The 26,377-nt window shown below is 38.3% G+C and overlaps 1 protein-coding gene across 1 annotated transcript in view; it reads left to right on the top strand.

The window, feature by feature from the left end:
* The window catches only part of Eaf2 (ELL associated factor 2), a 46,782-nt gene extending 20,781 nt beyond the window's left edge, over positions 1-26,001 (top strand). Inside the window, exons 3-6 of the mRNA XM_038345681.2 lie at positions 9,332-9,468; positions 11,695-11,840; positions 19,816-20,073; positions 25,819-26,001. Of these exons, the coding sequence (XP_038201609.1) occupies positions 9,332-9,468; positions 11,695-11,840; positions 19,816-20,073; positions 25,819-25,865 (588 nt within the window). The 3' untranslated portion in view covers positions 25,866-26,001. The remainder of the gene's footprint in view (positions 1-9,331; positions 9,469-11,694; positions 11,841-19,815; positions 20,074-25,818) is intronic.
* Positions 26,002-26,377: the final 376 nt, after the last annotated feature.

Here is a 26,377-nt window from a genome sequence, read left to right as displayed (position 1 = left end):
CAGAAAAAAAGTTACTTCACATCTGAGGTGCAATAAATAAATAAGTACATAAATAAGAAAGTAAGAGAGGGGATTGGAGTTGTAATAATACTAGCCCAAAGGGCATAGCCCCAGTAACCAGAGGCCTGCATCTAGACCCCACCATTAACATTTTGTTTCCATCATTTCCTGATAACACCACTCCAATGGATGATGAGACTTCAATTCATAGGGCTTTGGCAGATATTCGAGATCTAAACTATCACACATACAAGCCAGCTATGTATCATTCTACATAGTTTGTGAATATTGTGTAGTTTGGCAATGTTGGAGAAGAAATGAAATTTCATAAATGATAGAGAAAACGATGACAATAATCTAGGTGAACTGTTAAGACCTCAAGGTAGATAATAGTGAATGTGGAGATGTAGGAAGCATTCAAGAGTCATCTTGAGACAGGGATAATTCATATACTTCCAAGACACTTAGTACTTTAAGGAAATGATCAAAAATTAAAGTCTAAGCCGGGCGGTGGTGGCGCACGCCTTTAATCCCAGCACTCGGGAGGCAGAGGCAGGCAGATCTCTGTGAGTTCGAGGCCAGCCTGGTCTACAAGAGCTAGTTCCAGGACAGGCTCTAAAAAAGCTGCAGAGAAACCCTGTCTCGAAAAACCAAAAAAAAAAAAAAAAAAAAAAATTAAAGTCTAAAGTTTAGGAATAGTAGAGCTGGGGCAATGATTCACCAATTGAAAGCATTAGAATACTAACACCCATATGGCAACTCACTATCTATAACTCCATTTCCTGGGTGTCTGATGTCCTCTTCTAACTTCTGTGGGTACTGGGCACACATATAGTGCTCAGACATACATGTAGGCAAAATACCCATACACATAAAATAAAGTTTAATGACAATTGTTAAAGATTAGTAAAGGTATTCAATTTGATGAGAAAGAAAAGTTTATAAACTTCTTTAAATTACAGAGACTGGGAGAACTTGTGAGCTATGATCAGAATTTGTTCTTGTTCTTATTCAACATCGAGTGTGTGTTTGTAAGGTCTTAACACTGGGAACAATTAAAGAATTAATGATTCAGTTCTTATTCTTTAGGAGTTCAGAGCACAATAAGACAGTATAGTTATAGACTGTACTCTAAGGAATTATAAACTCTGCTCCTGTACTGAAGAGATCCATCCAGATTGGTGAGTGTGTGGCCGCCTGGCCGGCCAGTCCCGGGGAACCAAGTCCAGGCCCCCTCCAATTCCCTAAATGTTTCTGGCCATCCACCGGAGCATCTTCCTGGCTACTGGCTTTCTCTATTTACCCCATCCCATCTTGCCCCCAAACACTCCTTTTCAACTGCAGGGTGCTTAGAACCATCAGCATAGCCTTCTTCATGGTGGAGGGGATCTGAGAGCCAGCTCCAGTGCTGAGTGGACCAAAGAGAGGGCAGACCAAGAAAAACCCCCAAGTACACAGTCAGCCACAGCAAAGGTTGGACCAAGATGCCAATACTATCCTGGCCGCATTTGTAGGAAGAGATGGGCAGGTGTCAATGCAAGAATTCCTCCAACAACCTGAAAAGCAATGTGATATCACCAGAATCCAGCAAACATGCAACAGGAAGACTTGGACACACTAACTCAGAAGAAGTAGAAGAAATCGACTTTAAATGTAACCTTGTGAAAATAATGGAGACCCTTAAACAGGAAGTGAAAAACTCCCTTAAAGAAATGGAGGAGAAGACAAACAAAAAGTTAGAAGAAATTAATAAATCCTTCAAAGATACCCAAGAAAACCAAGAAAAAGCAATCAAACAGGTAAAGGAACAGTTCAAGACTTGAACACCGAAATGGAGGTAAAAAAGAAAACACAAACTGAGGAATGGCTGGATATGGCAAATCTGAGTAAACAAACAGGAACTACAGAGACAAGTATAACCAACAGAATACAACAAGAAGAAAGAATCTCAGGTGCTGAAGATACTATAGAGGAAATAGACGCATTGATCAAAGAAAACAGCAAATCCAACAAATTCTTAACACAAAACATCCAGGAACTCTGGGACTCTATGAAAAGACAAAACCTAAGAATAATAGGGGTAAAAGAAGGAGAAGAATTACAGCTCAAAGGCCCAGAAAATAAATTCAAAAAAATTATAGAAGAAACTTTCCCCACCTAAAGAAGGATATTCCTATGAAGGTTCAAGAAGCTTACAGAACACCAAATAGACTGGATCAAAAAAAAATCCTCTTGCCATATAATAATCAAAACACAAAACATACAGAATAAAGAAAGAATATTAAGAGCTGCAAAGGAAAAAGGTCAAGTAACATATAAAGTTAAACCTATCAGAATTACACCTGACTTCTCTATGGAAACCATGAAAGACAGAAAGTCTTGGATAGATGTGCTGCAGACACTAAGAGACCATGGATGCAAGCCCAGACTACTATACTTAGCAAAGTTTTTTTTTCACCATCGATGGAGAAAACAAAATATTCCAGGACAAAAACAGATTTAAACAATACATAGCCACAAACCCAGCCTTACAGAAAGTACTAGAAGGAAAACCTCCACCCAAGGAAGCCAAAAACACCCACAATAACACAGACATCTGACAACCCTCCACCAGCACAACTCAAAGAAGGGAAACACACAAACACTACCACCTAAAAAATAACCAGAGTTAAGAACCACAAGTCATTCATATCACTTAATATCAATGGACTCAATTCACATATAAAAAGGCACAGGTTAAAAGAATGGATACGAAAACAGGATCCAACATTCTGCTCTTTACAAGAAACACAACTCAAACACGAAGACAGACACTACCTCAGAGTAAAGGGTTGGGAAAAGGTTTTCCAATCAAATGGATCTAAGAAACAAGTGGGTGTGGCTATACTAATATCTAACAAAATTGATTTCAAACTAAAATCAATCAGAAGAGATGGAGAAGGACACTTTATACTCATAACAGGAATAATTAATCAGGATGAAGTCTCAATCCTGAATATCTATGCCCCTAATATAAGAGCACCTACATATGTAAAAGAAACATTACTAGAACTCAAATCACACATCAAACGACACACACTAATAGTAGATTTTAACACTCTTCTCTCACCAATGGACAGGTCAACCAGACAGAAACTTAACAGAGAAATAAGAGAGCTAACAGATGTAATGAATCAAATGGACTTAACAGACATCTATAGAACATTCTACCCAAACAGGAAAGAATATACCTTCATCTCAGCATCTCATGGAACCTTCTCGAAAATTGATCACATACTTGGTAACAAAGCAAGCATCCAAAGATACAAAAAAATGTAGTAACCACCTGTGTCTTATTGGATCATCATGGAATAAAGTTAGAATTTAACAACAATTCTACCTCCAGGGAGCCTACTAACTCATGGAAACTGAACAGTCAACTACTGTTCCACCTCTGGGTCAAGGAAGAAATAAAGAAAGAAATTAAAGGCTTCCTTGAATTCAATGAAAATAAAGACACAACATACCCAACCTATGAGGCACTATGAAAGCAGTGCTATAAGGAAAATTCAGAGCACTAAGTGCCCACATTAAAAAAACGGAGAAAACTCACATTAGAGACTTAACAGCATACTTGAAAGTTCTAGAAAAAAAAGAAGCAGACTCACCTAGGAGGAGTAGAAGACTGGAAATAATCAAACTGAGGGTGGAAATCAACAAAATAGAAACAGAACACAATCCAAAGAATCAATGAAACAAAGAGCTGGTTCTTTGAGAAAATCAACAAGATTGACAAACTCCTATCCAAACTAATAAAAAGGCAGAGAGAGAACACTTAAATTAACAAGATCAGAAATGAAAAGGGGGACATAACAACAGACACTGAGGAAATTCAGAGAATCATTGGGTCTTACTACAAAAGTCTGTATGCCACAAAATTGGAAAATGTAAAAGAAATGGACATTTTTAAAGATAAGTACCATATACCAAAATTAAATCAAGACCAGGTGAACAATTTAAATAGACCTATAAGTCGCAAGAAAAGAGAAGCTGTCCTTAAAAACCTCCCAACCAATAAAAACCCAGGACCAGATGGTTTAATGCAGAATTTTATCAGAACTTCCAAGAAGAGCTAATACCTATACTCCTTAATGTGTTTCACATAATAGAAACAGAAGAGTCATTGCCAAACTCTTTTTATGAAGCTATAGTTACCCTGATACCAAAAGCACACAAAGACTCAGCCAAGAAAGAGAATTGTAGACCAATCTCACTCATGAACATCGATGCAAAAATTCTCAATAAAATACTGGCAAACCGAATCTAAGAACACATAAAAAAAATCATCCATTATGATCAAGGAAGCTTCACCCAGAGATGCAGGGATGGTCAACATACGAAAATCTATCAATGTAATCCATCATATAAATAAACTGAAAGAAAAAAGCCATATGATCATCTCATTAGATGCTGAAAAAGCATTTAACAAAATTCAATACCCCTTTATGATAAAGGTCTTGGAGAGATTAGGGATACAAGGATCATATCTAAACATAATAAAAGAAATATACAGCAAGCTGACAGCTAACATCAAATTAAATGAAGAGAAACACAAAGCCATTCCACTAAAATCAGGAACAAGACAAGACTGTCCACTCTCTCCATATCTTTTCAATATAGTGCTTGAAGTTCTAGCAATAGCAATAAGACAATATAAGGAGACCAAGGGGATTCAAATTGGAAAGGAAGAAGTCAAACTTTCATTATTTGCAGATGATAGTGTACATAAGTGACCCCAAAAACTCTACCAAAGAACTCCTACAGCTGATAAATACCTTCAGTGATGTGGCAAAATACAAGATCAACTAAAAAAAAAACAGTAGCCCTTCTATACTCAAAAAATAAAGCGGAGAAGGAAATCAGTGAAACATCACCTTTCACAATAGCCACAATTAGCATAAAGTATCTTGGGGTAACAATAACCAAGGAAGTGAAAGGTCTATTTGACAAGAACTTTAAGGCTTTGAAGAAAGAAATTGAAGAAGATACCAGAAAATGGAAGGATTACCCATGCTCTTGGATTGGAAGGATCAACATAGTAAAAATGGCAATTCTACCAAAAGCAATCTATATATTCAATGCAATCCCCATCAAAATCCCCAAAAAACTCTTCACAGACCTTGAGAGAATAATAATCAACTTTATATGGTAAAACAAAAAACCCAGGATAGCCAAAACAATCCTATATAATAAGGGAACTTCCAGAGGTATTACCATCCCTGACATCAAACTCTATTACAGAGCCACAGTAATGAAAACAGCTTGGTATTGGCATAAAAACAGAGATGTTGACCAATGGAATTGAATCAAAGACCCAGATATTAATCCACAAACCTATGAACACCTGATTTTCAACAAAGGAGCTAAAAGTATACAATGAAAAAAAGAAAACATCTTCAACAAATGGTGCTGGCATAACTGGATGTCAACCTGTAGAAGAATGAAAATAGATCCATATCTATCACCATGCACAAAACTCAAGTCTAAATGGATTAAAGACCTTAATATAAATCTGACCACACTGAACCTGACAGAAGAAAAAGTGGGAAGTAGACTGCAACACATGGGCACAGGAGACCACTTCCTACATATAACCCCAGTAGCACAGACAATAAGGGCAACAGTGAATAAATGGGACCTCCTAAAACTGAGAAGCTCCTGTAAAGCAAAGAACACTGTCCTTAAGACAAAAAGGCATCCTACTGAATGGGAGAAGATCTTCACCAATCCTGCATCAGACAAAGGTCTGATCTCCAGAATATATAAAGAACTCAAGAAACTAGACTTTAAAATGCTAATTATTAACCCAATTAAAAAAATGGGGCACTGAACTGAACATAGAATTCTCAACAGAAGAAGTTCAAATGGCCAAGAGACACTTAAGGTCATGTTCAACTTTTTTAGCGATCAGGGAAATGCAAATCAAAGCAACTTTGAGGTACCATCTTACACCTGTCAGAATGGCTAAAATCAAAAAACACCAATGGTGGCCTTTGCTGGAGAGGATGTGGAGTAAGGGGAACACTCATCTATTGCTGGTGGGAATGCAAACTTGTGCAACCACTTTGGAAATCAGTGAGACGGTTTCTCAGGAAATTTGGGATCAACCTACCCCAGGATCCAGCAATACCACTCCTGGGAATATACCCAAGAGATGCCCTATCATACTACAAAAGCATTTGTTCAACTATGTTCATAGCAGCATTATTTGTAATAGCCAGAACCTGGAAACAACCTAGATGCCCCTCAATGGAAAAATGGATAAAGAAAGTGTGGAATATATACGCATTAGAGTAATACTCAGAGGTAAAAAAAACAATGACATCTTGAATTTTTCATGCAAATAGATTGAAATAGAGAATACTATCCTGAGTGAGGTAACCCAGACCCAAAAAGATGAATTTGGTATGTAGTCACTCATTAGTGGACTCTAGCCACAAACGGAGGACATTGAGCCTATAGTTCGTGATCCTAGAGAAGCTAAATAAGAAGGTGAGCCCAAAGAAAAACATATATAGATCCTCCTGGAAAATGGAAGCAGACAAGATCGCCAGGCAAAATTTGGGAGCATGGGAGTGGGAGTAGGGTAGGGGGAAGAGGAGAGGGGGAGAAAGAAGTGAGAAGGGGAGGATTGGGGAGAGCTTGGGGGAGTGGGAGAGTGGAGATGGAGGAAGGGCAGATATAGGAGCAGGGAAGAAGATATTTACTTTAAGGGAGCCATTTTAGGGTTGGCAAGAGACTTGGCTCTAGAGGGGTTCCCAGGTGCCCACAGGGATGTCCCCTGCTAGGTCCTTGGGCAGCAGAGGAGAGGGTACCTAAACTGACCTTGCCCCACTATCACACTGATGATTATCTCGAATGTCACCATAGAATCTTTGTCCGGGGATGGATGGAGATAGAGACAGAGAACCTTATCAGAGCAACCAACTGAGCTCCCAAGGTCCAGTTGAAGAGCAGAAGGAGGGAGAAGACGAGCAGGGAAGTCAGGATTGCGAGGGGTTGGTCCACCCACTGAGGCAGTATGCCTGATCTAATGGGAGCTCACCAAAACCTACTGGACAGGGACTGAATGAGCATGTGATCAAACTGGACTCTGTGAATGTGGCTGCCATTGGGGGCGGACTGAAAAGCCAATGATAATGGCACTGGGACCTGTTTCTACTGCATGTACTTGCTTTTTTGGGACCCTAGTGTATTTGGATGCACACCTTCCTAGACCTGGGTGGAGGCAGGAGAGTCTTGGACTTCCCACAGGGCAGGGTTCCCTGCCCTCTCTTAAGGAGGGAGAGGGAGAGAGAAGGGTGAGTGGGGGAGCGGGAGGGAAATGGGAGGAGGGGAGGAAGTGGAATTTTGAATGGTATTATTCATAAAGCAATAAAAATTAAAAATAAATTTAAAAAGATGTATTAATCTGTTGTTAACTATAGCTTGGCATTCATATGTTTCTATTTTAGTATAGTTTATTCACTTGTTTTTAGCCAAGTCTGAAAATCAACTCCCCAACTGAATAGGCCTAGTTTTCTTTGTTTTTTGTTTTGGGTTTGTTTGTTGTTGTTATTATCGTTGTTGTTGCTGCTGCTGCTGTTATAACCACTCTCCTGGCTCTCCAGCTCAGCTGCCCCTGGATAAGTGTTCCACACATCACCCTTCGGGATCCAGTCCAGCTAGGTTTTCATTTATGCACTATGTTTTCTTGATTTCTTTAGATCACTTTAGTCTTAGGGAAAGGCTAATAAAGTTGTTCCTTTCTTTCTTTCTCTCTCATCATTTCCATTCCACACCTATCACAAGTCCCTAACCTACTTCCTGTTTGTGAAATTCTCAATCACCAAATTTATCTCATATTTCTTTTAGTGGCTCTCTAAAGCCTTTAGCGTTCTTTCAGTCACCCTTTTCTAACCCAATTGCTCTATTGTGCTTGATAAAAATCAGTTTTAAAGTGCTTTAAAATGTGAATACACTTTTATAAAATTCAAAAATAGGTAAACTGTCTTTAGGAATTATATATGTGAGACTAAGATAATGATAACATATAATTTTTGTGTTTGGAGGTGGCAATGACAAAAATAAGGGAAGTTATAGAATGATAGTAATGGGCTGAGTGTGTTGTATGTGTGTGTATTTGCACATGCATTCACACATTTTAATTCATGAATTGAAGCCAGAGATCATCTCCACATGTCATTTCTTAGGAGCCAATATCCTTACCTTTTGAGGCTCACAGAGTAGGCTAGGCTACCTGGCCAGAAAAACCCAGAGACCTGCCTGTCTCTTCTCCAGTGCTAAGATCATGAATATGTACCACCATGCCCACCTTTTACTGTGGGTGCTAGGGATAGAACTCAAGTCCTTAGCTTGTGTGGCAAGCATTTACTAAGTGAGCTATCTCCCCATTCTCCCTTTAACTTGTAAAAATAACACACTAGAAAAATCAACTGTTACTGAGCAATTATTCACTTACCACTCCCTTCTGGTATATTTTAAAGAAAAGTCCTAAAGTTTTAAATCATTTCTTGAATCATTGTTTCTGCATTGGTAAGAAAGGACTTTTCAATTTTTAGTTAACCATATGCTATTATCACATTTAGAAAATTAATAATAAGATTTGTTCTTTATTAATGCTTTCTTGATCATCTCATAATAGGAATATGATTCAAGATTTCTGTTTCCTTGCCTGTAAATATATTTTTAGATTAGATCAGATTAAATCCCAGTTGCCTAATGCAAATAAAAACAAATCTTACTGTTTTGGGGTAATTACCTCTTCTTTTCCCTTTCTTCAATGGTAGCAGGTTTGAGATTTCAGCTTGTGTGTTTGTGCACATGTCCATGTGTGTGTGTGTGTGTGTGTGTGTACATATATCCATGTGTGTTTGAACCTAAAGGCTCATACATGCAAGGCAAGTGCCATACCACTGAACTGCATTCCTAATCATCTTCTTCAGATTTTATCTTGCCATAGGATCCCTCTAAGTTACCTAACCTAGCTTTGATCTCATTCTGTAGTCCAGACAGGCTTTGAATTGGGACCCTCCTGATTCAACCTCCTGAGTAGCTGGGAATAGAGCCCTACACTACTAGGTCTGTCTTGATCTCAGCCTTTTTAAACCACTGTGTCTTTGTATTTCTGTTTTAAGCCACACTCGTGGATTTAAGGGTAGTAAGCTTCAAAAGTTTTTAAGTGACTTGATACATAACATGGATTGAGAAATAGTACCAGGAAAACTCAACACCCAGTTCAAAAGAATTGTCATGATAAATTTCAAGTAATGATGATTAACTTTTTTAACAGGGTTCAACTCCACCAGTCACGGTTTTCAAAGGTTCCAAGAGACCTTACTTAAAAGAGTGCATTTTGATTATTAACCATGATACTGGGGAGTGTCGCCTGGAAAAACTCAGCAGCAACATCACTGTGAAAAAAACAAGGTAGGTGGCATATTGAAATATATTACTCTATCAACATATACATATCTAAGGAAAAAGAATTAATGGTTTAGGTCAAATTATAGTAGAAGGCATGTTTTAAAAAAGCTTTGAATGGGGACTGCAGAGATGGCTCATCTGTAGCAAGTGCTCGCTGTGCAAGCGTGAGCACCAGAGTTCACATGCCAGTACCTATGGCCAGGCATGCGCACTCACATGCCTGTGAGCTTAGCACTGCAGCAGGTGGAAACAGGAGTAGGTGGAGAGTGATAGCGCAGCATGCTCAGTGCCCACCAATGCCGTGTTATGTCTGCACACACCACACTCACAGACATATCCACACACATAAACATTTACACAAAAAGGTAAAATTTCAAAATTTACTTTAAATGTTTTTCTAAGTTTAAATTTAGTGGTGATCCTTAGTGAAAATATCACAATACCTTGTGATGTATAAAATGATTTCTATGTGTGCAAGTATACCTTTGTAGTACTTTCATAGACTGGGACTGAACAGACCCATTCTCCACTGTCCAGATAACTTCATCCTTACTAGTAAAAATGTATTGAGCATTTGGGAAAAGGAAAGTTTGTTATATAAAAACTAACCTTAAGATTTCTAATTTCATACATTTTAATCATTCTAATACTTAAGTCCTTTTTAGATACACTTGGTACATTTTAAACCAGATAATATAAAAAGCATTTGCTCTAAAAGTTAAACAGTATAGACAAAATGACTGTGAGAATCAAAAGGAGAGGCCATGGTTGCTAAGAACCTTTAGGAAAGCCTTGTGGAAAACCTTACCTCTGGAGCTGGAGAGATTCTCAGTGGCTAAAAGCACTGTTCTCTTGCAGAGGACCCAGGTTCAATTCCTAACACCCACAACCATCTGTAACTCCAATAGCAGGGTATCCAGTGCCCTCTTCTGACCTCCACAAGTACCAACCACTCATGGGTACACATGCATAAACACAGAGAAAACACACATAATATAAAATAAATAAATCTAAATATAAATGTTTAAAAAGGAAAGAAAAATGTTGCTTCAAAGGAAGTTAACATCCTAAGAATTGCCTTAAGTGTGTGTTTTAAACAGAAGCTCCCATAATGGGAGAAACAGGGGAGAGGGACTGAAGAATGAATATTATCAAGCACATTATATATGTATGGAAATGTCATAATGAAGCTCATTATTTTTGTGCAACTAATTTACACTAACGAAAATGTCTTTTAAAAAGTAGTCATTCCCAAAGTCAACCTCAGCTGAGAGAAGAAACTCGAGAACCTCTGTTTGTTAATGTCACTGCTGCCCTAGCTCCCTTAAACTGATCCAAAAGGATACAAGAATATATAAAGCAGATGGGAAGAAGGAATATAGCTGATTTTTGAGGGGGGGACTAGAAAATAAGATTCATTTAAACAGAGCAGATATCTGTCTCTGCACTTGTGTAAGAATTGCAAATTGGGGAATGATGTTGGCAGGGGATTAGAGTTTAGGTTGTAAAAGAAGGTTGAGCTTAATGCCTCGAATATTAACTAAGAAATTAGAATGTTTCCTTGCTGGTAGTGGTTACACATTAAGATCTTTCAACCTAGGGACTGGCATGTTTACAGCTCTGGTCTGAAACATTAGTCCAGCAATGAAACAGAATGAAAAGAAACAAATGTAGAAAACTGGAAAATGTGTAAACCAAGATTTTGGAGAGTATGAGTGAGTGAGAGAAAATGAGAGGCTAAACACTTTGGGAAGGAAAAACTGGTAAGATTTGATCACAGGAAATGGGAAAGACAAGCCTCAAACAAAACTTTGAAGTACACTCTTCATTAAAATGTTGAAAAAAGTATTTACACCTCAACATGCCTGTTTAAAAATTACAAATGGAAAATGTGGAAGTGATTCAGTTTTAATAGAAATGATAAATTTACACATATTTTCTCTTCATCTCAGTCATTTATAACTGATTGTCTGCTCAGTTTGAGCAGTAGGGTTGTTCTTGCTTTTTTTTATTTTGCGTTGTTCCATTTGGATCTGTCATTGCACTGGTGTGTATTCCAAACATATAGAAGGAGCTTAATAAATATTTGTTAAATGAATTAACATTTTGATTCTTAAATGCTATTTGAGAGATTTCTAAAAATCAAGTGAAAAAAATTAGTAACTTAGTAAGTTGAATTTGTTACATTGCTATCTTGCCTATTTTGGTATTTGATATTTTTAATTGCAGAGTTGAAGGAAGTAGCAAAATTCAGTATAGACTAGAACAACAGCAGCAACAAATGTGGAATCCACCTAGGACTTCCAATCTTGAATACCATTCTCCATCAGAAGACAAGATGTCTCCAGCATCTCCAATGGATGATATTGAAAGAGGTAAAATCTAAGTATATATAATGTCAATTTATAAAAGGTAAGTAATATTGAGTAAAAGTTTGAATTTCCATTAGCAGTGGAACTAGCCATAGGTCTTAGTGAGAGAACAGTGCATTTTATGATTATGTCCTTTTCTGGGGTAATGATGTAACATAAATTAGCATATTATAACCATGTCAGATAATTTCTTTTTATTACCATTTGAGGCAAAAAAGTGTTTCATATTCATTTATTTGTAGCCTCTTCCTCTGAAATGTATTGTTTATAGTTAGTTGTAGATGTCTAAGGCACCAACCCAACAGAAGCAGGAGGAGAGTTATTTCATCTGCCATGTCCCTCTTAGCAGGACGGCATATCTGGGAAGGTATAGAACGTCTAAAGGGAAGAGACTTAAATCTTCTTCCCCTCCACCCCAGCTACGGTTAGGATATTGATGGTACAGTATTGTAACAGCAGCAAGACCCCAGTCATCAAAGTAAATTAGTTGCTTCTATATTTTGTCATCATAATTTACATGTATCTCAATAACTCCCTCTTCCCTTTTAGGCCCAGTAAAGTACGTAATCCCTAACGGGTTAGTCTTGTCTCTACAAGCAGTAAGGAAGCTGTCAACTCCAAGTTCTTTTTTTTTCAAAGTAGAAAACATGTTTAATTAAAATAATGAATTATTGTTACAAATGTCCGCCTATTCAGAAATTATAAAAGCTTCCTAAATCAGGATTTATATCAAGGTATATCTCCCAAAATAATAGAATGTCATATTCTTCAGATGCCCCAAGTACATTAGTTGATTAGATTAGATATTAACATAGTGAAAAAGTTCAAAATGTAATGCAACTCAGCAATGAAACTGTTCTGGAGCAGATATTAGAATACTCAACACTATATTATCTCCAAACTTGAGCCCCTCTCCATTGACTTATTAAGCAATGGCCCTAAGAACCATGCACAAACACAGGATAGGCTCTGACTTGGACACAAACTCACAGACACAAATATATTTTTACAAAGGCTGTAAAGCATCAGCAGAAATAAAATAATCAAGTCCTAGTAAGACAAGAATATCCAACCTCAAATATATATAGGAGCAGGCTGTAGTCTATTTCAGAGCCTTGGACATTGTAGTCCAGGAAAGCCTGCCTATATTGCACATGGCTGATGCTACCTCATGTGGTGGACACTGTGCTGGGGGAACTCCATGCTAAATGAGCAGCCAAAGGTAGATGTCTGTGCAGTAATTAAACTTAGCAAAACACCTAAGACAGACTGCAATAGCTCTCCTTTGTCTAGTCTGTTTTCAACTCCAAGTTCTTATTACAAGAGATTTTAAATTTTATTTTATCTTATATTATGACTACTTCCAAAATAGATCTGAATCATTCTATATATTATATTATATTATATATCTTTATATTCATACATATATACATGTATAGAGAGAGATATGTAGTTAAAAATTAAGGGATTAAAGGGGAATTTTAAGTCAATTTTCTAGCTATTAAAGTTAAAATGGAATTTAGTTCTGTGATTACTGGCCAGCAACACAAAAATAAAGATGTAATTTGTGTTTTCTATGTTATCTTAATATATAATATATTAACATAGGTTTTGAAGAACATTTCTAGTCTTTGCTACTAAATCCTAAAAGCAATTCATTGAATGGAATAAGTTCTAGAAAGCAATAAACTGTATTGTATCTTCAAGAGTGATTCTTTGGTGTAAGTAAAAGTTCCTGCGTGTGGCGTTTTGTGTCAGACCTCAACTAAAGCATTGCTTGGAAGTCATAACTCAGAAAAGGGTTGGAGAGAATCAGTTAACATGAACCAAGAACAGTTTTCGTGTCCTAAATTTATATGACAAAGGAAAATTCTCTATCTGGAGATGCTTCTATAGCGTGTTCCCTAAACTATATCCTGTCAAATTATTCTATCAAATACTTATTGATCCTACAGTACTACTAACTTCTTTTTTAAAGATTAATTTAAAAGTTTGTGTGTAGACCTTGATGGGGATTGCATTGAATCTATAGATTGCTTTTGGTAGAATTGCCATTTTTACTATGTTGATCCTCCCAACTTAAAGTTCTTGTCAAATAAATCCTTCACTTCCTTGCTTAGAGTTACTCCCAGATATCTTATGCTATTTGTGGCTATTGTGAAAGGTGATACTTCCCTGATTTCTCTCTCTGCTTCCTTATCCTTTGTGTATAGGAGGGCAACTGATTTTTTGGAGTTGATCTTGTATCCCGCCACGATACTGAAGGAGTTTATCAGCTGTAGGAGTTCTTTGGTGGAGTTTTTGGGGTCGCTTATGTACACTATCATATCATCTGCAAATAACGAAAGTTTAAATTCTTCCTTTCCAAATCGAATCCCCTTGATTCCCTTATGTTGTCTTATTGCTATTGCTAGAACTTCAAGCACTATATTGAAGACATAAGGAGAGAGTGGACAGACTTGTCGTGTTCCTGAATTTAGTGGGATGGCCTTGAGTTTCTCTCCATTTAATTTGATGTTAGCTGTCGGCTTGCTGTAAATAGCCTTTATTATATTTAGGAATGCCCCTTGTATCCCTAATCTCTCCAAGACCTTTATCATAAAAGGGTGTTGAATTTTGTCAAATGCTTTTTCAGCATCTAATGAGATGATCATATGTTTTTTTTCAGTTTATTTATATGATGGATTACATTTATAGATTTTCGTATGCCGAACCAGCCCTGCATCTCTGGGATGGAGCCTACTTGATCGTAGTGGATAATTTTCCTAATGTGTCCTTGATTCGGTTTGCCAGTATTTTATTGAAAATTTTTGCATCGATGTTCATGAGTGAGATTGATTCTTGGTTGAGTCTTTGTGTGGTTTAGGTATCAGGGTAACTATAGCTTCATAAAAAGAGTTTGGCAATGACTCTTCTGTTTCTATATTATGAAATATATTAAGGAGTATAGGTATTAGGTCTTCTTGGAAGTTCTGGTAGAATTCTGCATTGAAACCATCTGGTCCTGGGCTCTTTTTGGTAGGGAGGTTTCTGATAACAGTTTCCAATTCTTCGCTACTAACGGGACTATTTAGATTGTTTACCTGGTCCTGGTTTAACTTTTGTATATGGTACTTATCTGAAAAAATGTCCATTTCTTTTACATTTTCCAATTTTGTGGCATACAGGCTTTTGTAGTAAGATCTAATGATTCTCTGAATTTCCTCTGTGTCTGTGGTTATGTCCCGCTTTTCATTTCTGATCTTATTAATTTGCTTGTTCTCTCCCTGCCATTTGATTAGTTTGGCTAGGGGTTTGTTAATCTTGTTGATTTTCTCAAAGAACCAGCTTTTTGTTTCATTGATTCTATGGATTGTTTCCTGTGTTTCTATTTTGTTGATTTCAGCCCTCAGTTTGATTATTTCCAGTCTTCTACTCCTCCTAGGTGAGTCTGCTTCTTTCTTTTCTAGAGCTTTTAGGTGTGCTGTTAAGTCTCCAATGTGTGATTTCTCTGTTTTTTTTTTTTAAGTGGGCACTTAGTGCTATGAACTTTCCTCTAAGCACTGCTTTCATAGTGTCCCATAGGTTTGAGTATGTTGTGTCTTTATTTTCATTAAATTCAAGGAAGACTTTAATTTCTTTCTTTATTTCTTCCTTGACCCAGCTGTGGTTCAGTAGTTGACTGTTCAGTTTCCATGAGTTTATAGGCTTTCTGGTGGTAGCATTGTTGTTGAATTCTAATTTTAATCCATGGTGATCCGATAAGACACAGGTGGTTACTAATATGTTTTTGTAACTGTGGAAGTTTGCTTTGTTACCGAGTATGTGGTCAATTTTCGAAAAGGTTCCAGGAGCCGCAGAGAAGAAGGTATATTCTTTCCTATTTGGGTGGAATGTTCTGTAGATGTCTGTTAAGTCCATTTGGTTCATTACCTCCATTAAGTCTCTTAATTCTCTGTTAGGTTTTTGTCTGATTGACCTGTCCATTGGTGAGAGAGGAGTGTTGAAGTCTCCTATCAGTGTGTGTGGTTTGATGGCTGCCTTGAGTTCTAGTAATGTTTCTTTTGCATAAGTAGGTGCTTTTATATTAGGGGCATAGATATTCAGGATTGAGACTTCATTCTGATAGATTTTTCCTGTTATGAGTATAAAGTGTCCCTTTCCATCTCTTCTGATTGATTTTAGTTTGAAGTCAACTTTGTTAGAAATTAGTATGGCCACACCGGCTTGTTTCTTAGGTCCATTTGCTTGATAAACCTTTTCCCAACCCTTTACTCTGAATAGATGTCTTTCTTTGTGGTTGAGGTGTGTTTCTTGTAAACAGCAAAATGTTGGATCCTGTTTTCGTATCCAATCTCTTAGCCTGTGCCTTTTTATAGGTGAATTGAGTCCATTGATATTAAGTGATATTAATGACCAGTGGTTGTTAACTCCGGTCATTTTTTTTGTAGTAGAGTTTGTGTGTTTCCCTTCTTCTAGTTGTGCTGGTGAAGGGTCGCTAGATGTCTGAGTTATTTTGGGCAATGCTGGACTCCTTGGTTTGTGATTTTCCTTCTATTACTTTCTGTAAGGCTGGATTTGTGGCTACATATTGCTTAAATTTGTTTTTATCTTGGAATATTTTGTTTTCTCCATTTATAGTGAATGAAAGCTTGGCTGGGTATAGTAGTCTGGGCTTGCATCCATGGTCTCTTAGTTTCTGCAGAACATCTATCCAGGACCTTCTGGCTTTCATGGTTTCCATAGAGAAGTCAGGTGTAAGTCTGATAGGTTTACCTTTATAAGTTACTTGACCTTTTTCCTTTGTAGCTCTTAATATTCTTTCTTTATTCTGTATGTTTTATGTTTTGATTATAATATGGCGAGGGGATTTTTTTTTTTTGATCCAGTCTATTTGGTGTTCTGTAAGCTTCTTGAACCTTCATAGGAATATCTTTCTTTAGGTTGGGGAAGTTTTCTTCTATAATTTATTCTTAGGTTTGGTCTTTTTATTGTGTCCCAGATTTCCTGAATGTTTTGTGATGAGAATTTGTTGGATTTGCTGTTTTCTTTGATCAGTGCGTTTATTTTCTCTATGGTATCTTCAGAATCTGAGATTCTTCTATCTCTTGTATTCTGTTGGTTATGCTTGTTTCTGTAGTCTCTATTCGTTTACGTAGATTTTCCATATCCAGCCGGCCCTTGGCTTGTGTTTTCTTCATTGCCTCCATTTCAGTTTTCAAGTCTTGCACTGTTTCCATTATCTGTTTGTTTTTTCTTGGTTTCCTAGGATATCGTTAACGGATTTACTCAGTTCTTCACACTTTTTGTTATTCTTCTCATCCATTTCTTTAAGAGAATTTTTCACCTCCTGTTTAAGGGACGCTATTACTTTCATAAAGTCAATTTTTTCTACTTCTTCTTGATTAGTTTGTTCAAGTCCTCCTGTTCTAAGTTCGCTGAGTTCTGGTGCTTTCATGTTGTTTTTCAAATTGTTGGAGGAATTCTTGCATTGGCGTCTGCCCATTTCTTCCTCTGAATAATCCCCTTTGGGTCTTCTTTTAGAAGTTAAATTCTCCTTGCTGGTCAGGCACCATGCAGGCAAAAGGCCTACCTTGCTGCAGGCAGGCTATTGAAACAAAGGAACTCCCACCCACCTGGGTGCACTCAATTCCAGGTCCCAGCGCCCAAACAGGCTGAGCTGTGGGCTTTTATGGCCCTGAAGACTGGAGGATGAAGTGGGGGGGGGGGTTCTGGGTGCAAGCTGGGAAGGGATAGGAAGAGAGAGGCAGTATCCGGGGAGAATAGCCCCTGCAGGAAGACCAGGATGTGTAGGGGGGGGGAGGGTTGGGGAATGTCTGTGGTGGTGCAGGCACTCACTCACCCCAATGAATGATGGATCTTCTGGTAGACAATCAGGTCTCCTTGCTGGCCAAGCAGCTCGCTGACAAAGGGCCTACCTTGCTGCAGGCAGGCTATTGAAACTGAAGACCTCCCACCTGCCTGGGTACACTCAATTCCTGGTCCCAGCACCCAAACAGGCTGAGCTGTGGGATTTTATGGCCCCGAAGAGGGGAGGATGAAGTGGGGGTAGGGGTTCTGGGTGCAAGCTGGGAAGGGATAGGAAGTCAAATGTTTAATTTTAATGTACCTTGACATACATTTCTTTGGGTTTATTCTATTTGGGATTTGCTCAACTTCTTGACTCTATGGTTGATGTCTTTAATCAACCTTAGGATGTTTTCAGGCATTATTTCTCCCAATCATTTTTCAGTCCCCTTTCTCTGTCCTCTAAGAATTTAGTTGCTACAAATGTTGGCACCTTTGTCACTCTGCAACAGATCTTTGGGGACCTGTTTGCTTTGTTTCAGATACTTTTTGCTTTAGATCAAGTGAGTTCTAGTGGTTTATTCATTCTCTGGTAAGTGGGCTCTCTACCCAGCAGGTTGGTGCTGTCATTTTTACAGTTTCCATTTGATCTGTGTTTAAAATTTCTAGTTTTTAAATTTTTTCACTTGCTTCAAGAGAAATTATAATTGAATCATTCTGTGAAAGTTATTTTAAGATCCTCTCAGACATGACTTACATCTAATTTCTCTGAGAATTGATATGGGCTTTCCTCATTCAAGTTATGATTTTTCTGATTTACAGCATAATAGGTAACTTCCCAGTACATCTTCATTTTGGTTTGTAGTCTAAGGACAATATTTAAATCTTTTGCTTAGCAGGCAGTCATGGTTCGGGTTTAGCATGCAGATACTTGCCTGCTTTTGTGGGCTATGTTTCAATTGACATTCTAATTCCAGACCTTTTGTAGGTCTGTTTTGGTTTTCTTGGTAAATCTCCAGCAACTAGAGTTCCTACTGGTGAACTTGACAAAGGGGCTTTACTAGCATTGAAGTACAGTTCCTGGGGAAAGGAAGTCTGTGGCCTAATACAACAAAGACTGCTCCATGATTTTGTGTGTGTGTGTGTGTGTGTGTGTGTGTGAAGGCTATTTCTCCCACTCCAAGGTTTTCTCAGTTGCCTATATTCTTCATGCAGAATTGAGGTCACAAGGACTTTTCTTTGTCCAGTTTGCCATGCTTATTTGTGTCATTGTTGTTTAGCTAACATTTGGGCAGTAAACTCTGTGAGTATAACTTCTGATATTACTAGGAGACACAATCTCACAGCAAACTCCCTGACCCTCTGAGCCTTAGAATCTTTCTGTTCCCTCTTCCCCAATGTTCCCTGAGGTTCAGGAGTGTCTTTTAGCTGTTTCTGTTAGTACTGGGCTCCACAACTCTCCATTTTGATTGTGGTTTTCTGTTATGATCTCTGCCTGTTGAAAGGGGAAGTTTCTTCAATCAGGGGCAAAGACTACACTTATCTGTGAGTGCAAGGACAAATGTTTATAGATGGTTGTTATCAAGAATTATGCTGGTGTTTAGTCAATTGGTAGTTGTAGATTCTTTTCCAATAATCATGACTTCACTAGCAGTGAGTAGTTAAGTAGGTTTCCAGTACCAGGTATGGTCTGTCTCTGGTTGAATGGGTCTTACGTACAATTAGAGAGCAGCTGGTATCACCAAGGTGTGTGTTCAGTCACTGCTCTCTTAGGGTTATCGTGTCAAGCTAGTCCTTGATGTGGTTCAGAGGCAAATGGTAGCTGGGTGGGACTGTTGGTTGCCTCTCTCCATTGGAAGCTTGCATGGCACCTTCTGCTACCATGAAAGTTAGTCTTCAGAGAGAGGGCATTCAGGTTGGTTCTGGCTCAGGAGTCTCTGGGTCCTGTTTCTGAAGCACATGGTATCTTCAATAGCAAGGACCTACCTTCCACCCCCGGATAACCAAGAGCAACATCAACAGGCTGTGTGTTTGGAGTCTCTTGGTCAGCAATGCTACAGGACATTTTTTTAAAATAAATGTTGTACTGTGTATTTTATGTATTTTTATCAAAGTCTTCTTAAAAGCTAATGCATTTATGTGTTACTGTGTTTCTTCATGTTACTTATTTTACCTATATTTCTACTTTCAGAACTGAAGGCAGAAGCTAGTCTAATGGACCAGATGAGTAGTTGCGACAGTTCGTCAGATTCCAAAAGTACCTCATCTTCAAGCAGTGAGGATAGTTCTAGCGATTCAGAAGATGATGACCGATCCTCTCCTTCAGGTCCAGGGACATATAGTCCAGGACATTCTAGCATGTCTGCCAGGCCACAGTATAGGACTCCAGATACCGATGCTAGCCGCAATAGATTTCATGATAATAGTGCCCTACTAATGAGTACTTTACGTAAGTATATGTAACCACAAGTAACTAAAACAGGATTTGCAGTCTAGCCATGGTTGTTGGGAACTAAAATTTAGTCAAAGAAGAATCTTATTTTATAACAATTAGCCATGTTTAAAATCTACTCTTTCTGTTTAAAATCTACTCTATCATTAGAGTTGGGGTTCCTCTGTGTTTTCTTATTTTATCCTCTTTCCTTAGACAGCCACCTCATGCTTACCTTTCAGCCAATACTTATATGTAGGTAACTGTCCAGTACATATCTCCATGCAGACCTCTGAGTCCTGGGCAGATAGGTCTGGCTTCATCTCCTAGTAAAAGGCACCTCAAATATGTGCTTTGTCCAAAAATCAACCTGATTTCTTTGGCTCACTGAATTTTGCCTAGTGAATGGCAGCATTTGTTTCGTTGTGCAAACCAGAAGTCCATTGTATTCTGGGGTGAGTTTCTCTCTTTTCTTTTTGTGTAGTTAATACTTCACCAAGTCCTTTTTGACTTTTACCTCCTAAATATTTTTCAGATCCATCTACTTCATTTTGTTCACTGTAGTTCAGCTCATTTCCTTGATTCCTTCTACCGCTTCCAGGTCTTCCTTCTAACTTCATGTTCTCTCTTGTCTTAACTGCAATGTTCACTGTGCATTGCCAGTATGTTTGTGTACATGGCTGTATGTTCATTAGCTGAAGCAAGTGCAACCTTCCAAAGGATGAATATCTGAAGATAACTTCAGGGTTTTCCTTCCAGCAACCATCAACTACCAATAGCTCCTTATCTCAGAGTGGGGTTTTGTAAGGCCCTTCTACATTCATGCTTGACTGGCTTGATCTTATGCAAACCTTGTATATACAGTCAAGGCCATTTTGATCCACTCTGTCTATTATTAGCCATATCAATCTTTAAATGATTCAAATATAATTTATCACCTCTCCTTCTTTAAATTTTTCAAAGTTTGCAATTTCTTTTACAGTAGAGACTAGACCTTAATATAATTATATTGCTTTATTTATTTTTATGTAGTTGTTTATGTGTAGTGTACATGTATATATATGCGTGTACAGGTATGCATGCATTTGTGTACCCATTCATTTGTAGGCTGTAAGTCAACTTCAGTTGTCTCCCTCTATTACTTTCCACCATATTTTTAGTCAGGTTCTGTCACTTTGCCTCTAAGTCACTGATAAGTCTAGATTAGCTGGCCAGTGAGCTCTAAGGATCCAGCACTGGGCTAACAGACTACAGACATGTCCAGGGGATATGCCCCCCTTCTTCAGGTCTCCCAGGGTTTACACAAATGTTGTGTACAGGCGTGCATGCAGACAGATATCACATGTGTATAAAATAAAATTAAATAATTTTAAAAAAGAGAATAAAACTTTTTTAAAGAAAAGAATTGAATTACAAACATAAAAAATGGATATGTTAATGGTATTGGCTTTGAGTTTAAAGGGAAGTAGTAGGAAGCAGCTTAGATAACTTTCAAGAAAGATTAGCTTAGAAGTGCTTGGACTGAACTCCCCAGGTCCAGCTGAAGAGCAGAAGGAGGGAGAATATGACCAAGGTGACCAAGGAAGTCAGGACCACAAGGGATTGGTCCACCCACTGAGACAATGTGCCTGAACTAATGGGAGCTCACCAAAGCCAGCTGGACTGGGACTGAATGAGCATGTGATCAAACTGGCCCCTCTGAATGTGGCTGACAATTGGGGAATACTGAGAAGCCAATGATAGTGGCACTGGGATTTGTCTCTACTGCATGTACTGGCTTTTTGGGAGCCTAGTCTATTTGGATGCATACCTTCCTAAGCCTGGATGGAGCAGGGAGGGCCTTGGACTTCCCACAGGGCAGGGTACCCTGCCTTCTCTTAAGACTGGAGGAGGAGGAGGGAGGGTGAGTGGGGGAGTGGGAGGGTAGAGGGAGGAGGGGAGAAAGTGGAAATTTTGATTCCTATTATTTATAAAGTAATAAAAATTATCAGAGAAAAAAATGCTACTACATAATGATAAATAATAATAAAGAAATGCATGAAATGGTGGTTGGGAGACAGCTCTATCGGTAAAGCACTTGCTATGCAAGTATAAAGACCTGAATTGAGTTCTCAGAACCCATGTTAAAAACTGTATGTGGCCACAGGGGAGCCACATGCCTGCCATCCTACTGCTGGGGAGACAGAGACAGGCAGTCAGCCAGTCTAGCTTAGCTGGCAGATCCATGAAGAACAATGTCTAAGGAAGGCTGTGTGTTCTGACTGCCCTTGCATGTACAGACACATACATACACATACAACGTGCTTGCTATGTAGCTAGAGAGATAGCTCAGTTAATAAGGTGCTTGGCAGACATTAGTTGAGTCCCTACAATCAATGTTAAAAACCAAAAACAAAACCTGAGTGTGATGGTGCAGAGGCAAGCAGATCCCTGGAGCTAGATAAGCTCACTTACTGCATTCCAGGCTAGTGAGAGATCGTGTCTAAAAAGAAAAGAAAAAGAAAGACGGGGGGGGGGGGGGGGGGGGGGGGGGGGGGGGGGGGGCCAGAGGTAGATGGCCTCGAGGAACAATGCCTCTGGCTTCGGCATGCACATAAACACACACAAAGTTGCTTGATATGAAGCAGGGAAGTTATGATTTCTGTTGGAAGTAGACAGTGTATGGTGGAGACAGGGTGAGATGGGAAAGATTTGTCCATATGTAGATGATCTTCAGTTAGTAAAAGGAAGCTGGGAAGAGGCACCATTTGCATGCTGACAAGGTTTTACAGCCTTGTTATTCACTGGCTCCTTGAAGGGACCTACCATATCTTCAGAAGATAGCAATCTTTAAATGTGATTGCAAAACCTGTTTCTGGTAAATGGAGCTGTAGGTTGGGTTTAGAGAACCTTGAAATCCTGTAAGAGTGTTACAAAGGTAGAGAAAAAGACAAACTTCCCCTCAAAATGGGCAAACAGAATTCTGAAACAAGAAAAAAAATAAGGTGTTGCTAAGAAAGATGCTATGAAGACATAATTCTTTTCTTTTTTTTTCCTTTTTTCTATTTTGAGACAAGATCTCATTATGTAGGTCTGACTGGCCTGAAACTCACTTTGTAGACCAGACTCCTCAAACTAAAAAAAAATTCACCTTCTTCTACCTTCTGAGTGCTGAGATTAAAGGTGTGAACAACCACACCTAATCTAAAACATAATTTTCAAAAGATAATGAAGGAAAGGAAAGCAGAAATAAATAAAATGCAACAAATTACGAAAATAATAAAGTAGCTCTACAGAACAGTGTTTACATGGTGTACACAAGGCCCACAGTTTGAGTTCCATCATTTTAAAAATAAATTTGCATCAGTGGGATGGCTCAGTGGGTAAAGACACTTGTCACCAAGTTTTCTGACTTGAGTTCAGTCTCCAGAAAGCACATGGTGGAAGGAGAGAACTGACATCCAGAAATTGTCCCCTGACTCCCACGTGCATGCATACATGCACACATATGTGAGTAAATAAACATCTAAAAATCTTTTGAAAGGACAGGTCATGGAAATTTCTTGAAAAAGGTCAATAAAAATAATCAAGATGGACATGGATGAAAATGAATTAGTTAGATGGAAGATAATACTATGGAACTATTCCAGAACACAATATAAAATAAAAAGTAAGAGAGACAGTTTAGAGATATGGAAAATAGATGGCAGTGATGAAACACTGTATACTAGGAATTCCATGAATGACCAGAAGGGAGAGTATGAAAACTTTAGAATTTTCTAGGACTGAAGACAGTCATGAATCTACTCCAGATTCTAAGCTGGATACATGAAAATAAAGGCATACCTTAACACTTATACTACAGCGCAGGGGGGAGGAAGTGACAGTTCTGCTGGCACGCCCGAGTCAAAGCTGGCATTTTCTTCTGAGCAGCTGCAAAGACTCCACTTCTCTCCCTGCTTCCATGTTTCTTCTATACTCTTACAGTGTATTCACCAATGTAGTTAGCTTCAACTCAGTTGCCTGTGTATTCACCAATGTAGTTAGCTTCAACTCAGTTGCCTGTGTATTCACCAATGTAGAGTTAGCTTCAACTTATTTGCCTACTTAAAATTGTCCCACTTGTTCTTATTATGTTTCAAACAATCCTTGCTGTTACTTTTTCTGGTCTTTCTGACCTCATTCCCTATCCTCCTCATTTATCCTACTCTAGCCACAGTAGCCTTTTTGCAAGTAAAAAAAATAATCATGTAAGTCCTACCCCTATTCTGGCATGTACTGCAAGCCTACTCAGGGAAAGTCAGTTTTCTTCAGAGGTGTGACCCAAACTCCACCCTTGTATATGCAGGCAGAGCTAATTGGACTCAGTGGTTTATCTTTTTAAAAAGAAGAGGATTAAAAAGAGAAATAAGATATGAAGTTTGGAGAATGATGTGTTGTCAGGGAGGGAGGCATCCAGGAGGAGTTAGTTGGAGAGGTGAGTTTGAGGTGGATATGATGTAAATACATTATATGTTTAACAATGAGGGGGCCTGCTCATTGGGGTTTCTGTCCCATGCGGTACCCCACAGCCGGCTAGCCCCAAAGAAAATCACACAGAGATCCCCATAAGTTATAAAACTGATTGGCCCATTAGCTCAGGCTACTTATTAGCTCTTGTAGCTTATATTAACCCATTATTCTGATCTATGTTAACCATGTGGCTCAGTACCTTTCACAGCTAGGGCAGATCACATGTTGCTTCTTCAGAGTCTGGGCTGGAATGGGAGGAATGGGCTTCCTCCTTTCCAGCATTCTCCTGTTCTCATCGCCCCACCTCTACTTCCTGTCTGGTTGACCCACCTATACTTCCTGCCTGGCCAATCAGTGTTTTATTAAAAGACGTGATTGACAGAATACAAACAATTCTCCCACACCATATATGCATGTGTGAAATTACCAAAAAATGTGTAATTTAAAAAAATCACAACCACTCTACACTTGCCTTGGGCATTTATACTTGTTCTCTTCACTTAGACACTATGCCTCCATTTTTTTTATGACTTTCTACCTTAAATTTCTGTTCAAATGTTGCCTCTCCTAAAGCTCTCCCAGCAACAGTATCTATAATAGCACCTCCTGCTGTCTCTCCACAGTTCCTCACAGCATTTGTCCCTGTTAGATATCTGTTTCCTATCTTCCTGCTCCACTGAGATGTTAGCTCCATGATTAAGCTCACAGACAATCGGTTATTAGATATTCTTTATGGTGCTAGGGGTTGAACCCCAGGCCCTGTGCAGAGTAGGCAAGCATTCTGACATTGAATGACATCTAGTCTAGTGACCCTTAGCATCGGTTCCATAATGGCTTGGAATGTATTTTAAATTAAAGATATTATAATTTTTTTCCTCTTGAAAATAATAGTTGGATTTTTTTTTTTTTTTGGTTTTTTCGAGACAGGATTTTTAAAAGCATTTTTATCTCATTTCTTGATGTGATAAGCCGATAGTGTAAAGAGGGACAATGTCATCAGCATGTGAGAGGAGGCTAACCTAAGTGGTAGGTGGCACTGAGACTATGTGGGAGTTTGCTGCTGTGGTTTCTCTTTTCTAGGCAGTATTGATTATTTCACCAGGTATGTGGCTGAATTATATGATAAGCAATCATACTATCAATTACAAAATGCTAAATTAACAGAATCGCTTTTGACATGACATTTGCATGTTTATTTTTGATAAAGCTAAATGAATGCATTAAATATTAACAGTTCAAATTTTTAATAACTATGATTTTGTTTTGTTTTAGGAAGTGATTTGCAGCTGAGTGAATCGGAAAGTGACAGTGATGACTGAAGCAATATTGTGTTACAAAGAAAACATTTGTAAAACGTGGGATAACCTGTCTCGTATTAAGATTAAATACTCCTATGACTAAGGAAAATATGTAACTTTTGCTGAAAAACATTAAATTGATTCAGAATTTTCAACATTTTATTGGTATTCTCTTGTATTATTTTTATTTATTCATAAGAAAACCATCATCACATTTGATAGATGAGAAAACATATTTGGAAGTTAGGGAACTTGTTCCAGATATTGTTAATGACAAGCTGCAGACCAAGTAGTCTGGAGTATAGGTCCAGGGCTCTCTCTCTTTCACCACTTTGTTGTCCCGGATTGTGAAATACTAAAACAATTAATTTATAGCAAAGTTCATGGTTTTCATTATGGTTGTGTCTTTCCTATCTGATATTCTTTAAATTCTGACTGAAAATTCTTTCATTCTTGCCAAATTTAAGTATGTTTTGTTGTCTTTTATGTTTGTTTGCCTTCAAGAGAAGAGTTTAAATATTTGGCATTTATAC

Source organism: Arvicola amphibius, chromosome 10 (assembly GCF_903992535.2).
Source record: "Arvicola amphibius chromosome 10, mArvAmp1.2, whole genome shotgun sequence".
Taxonomy (NCBI): domain Eukaryota; kingdom Metazoa; phylum Chordata; class Mammalia; order Rodentia; family Cricetidae; genus Arvicola; species Arvicola amphibius.
This window is presented reverse-complemented; position numbering and strand designations above follow the sequence as displayed.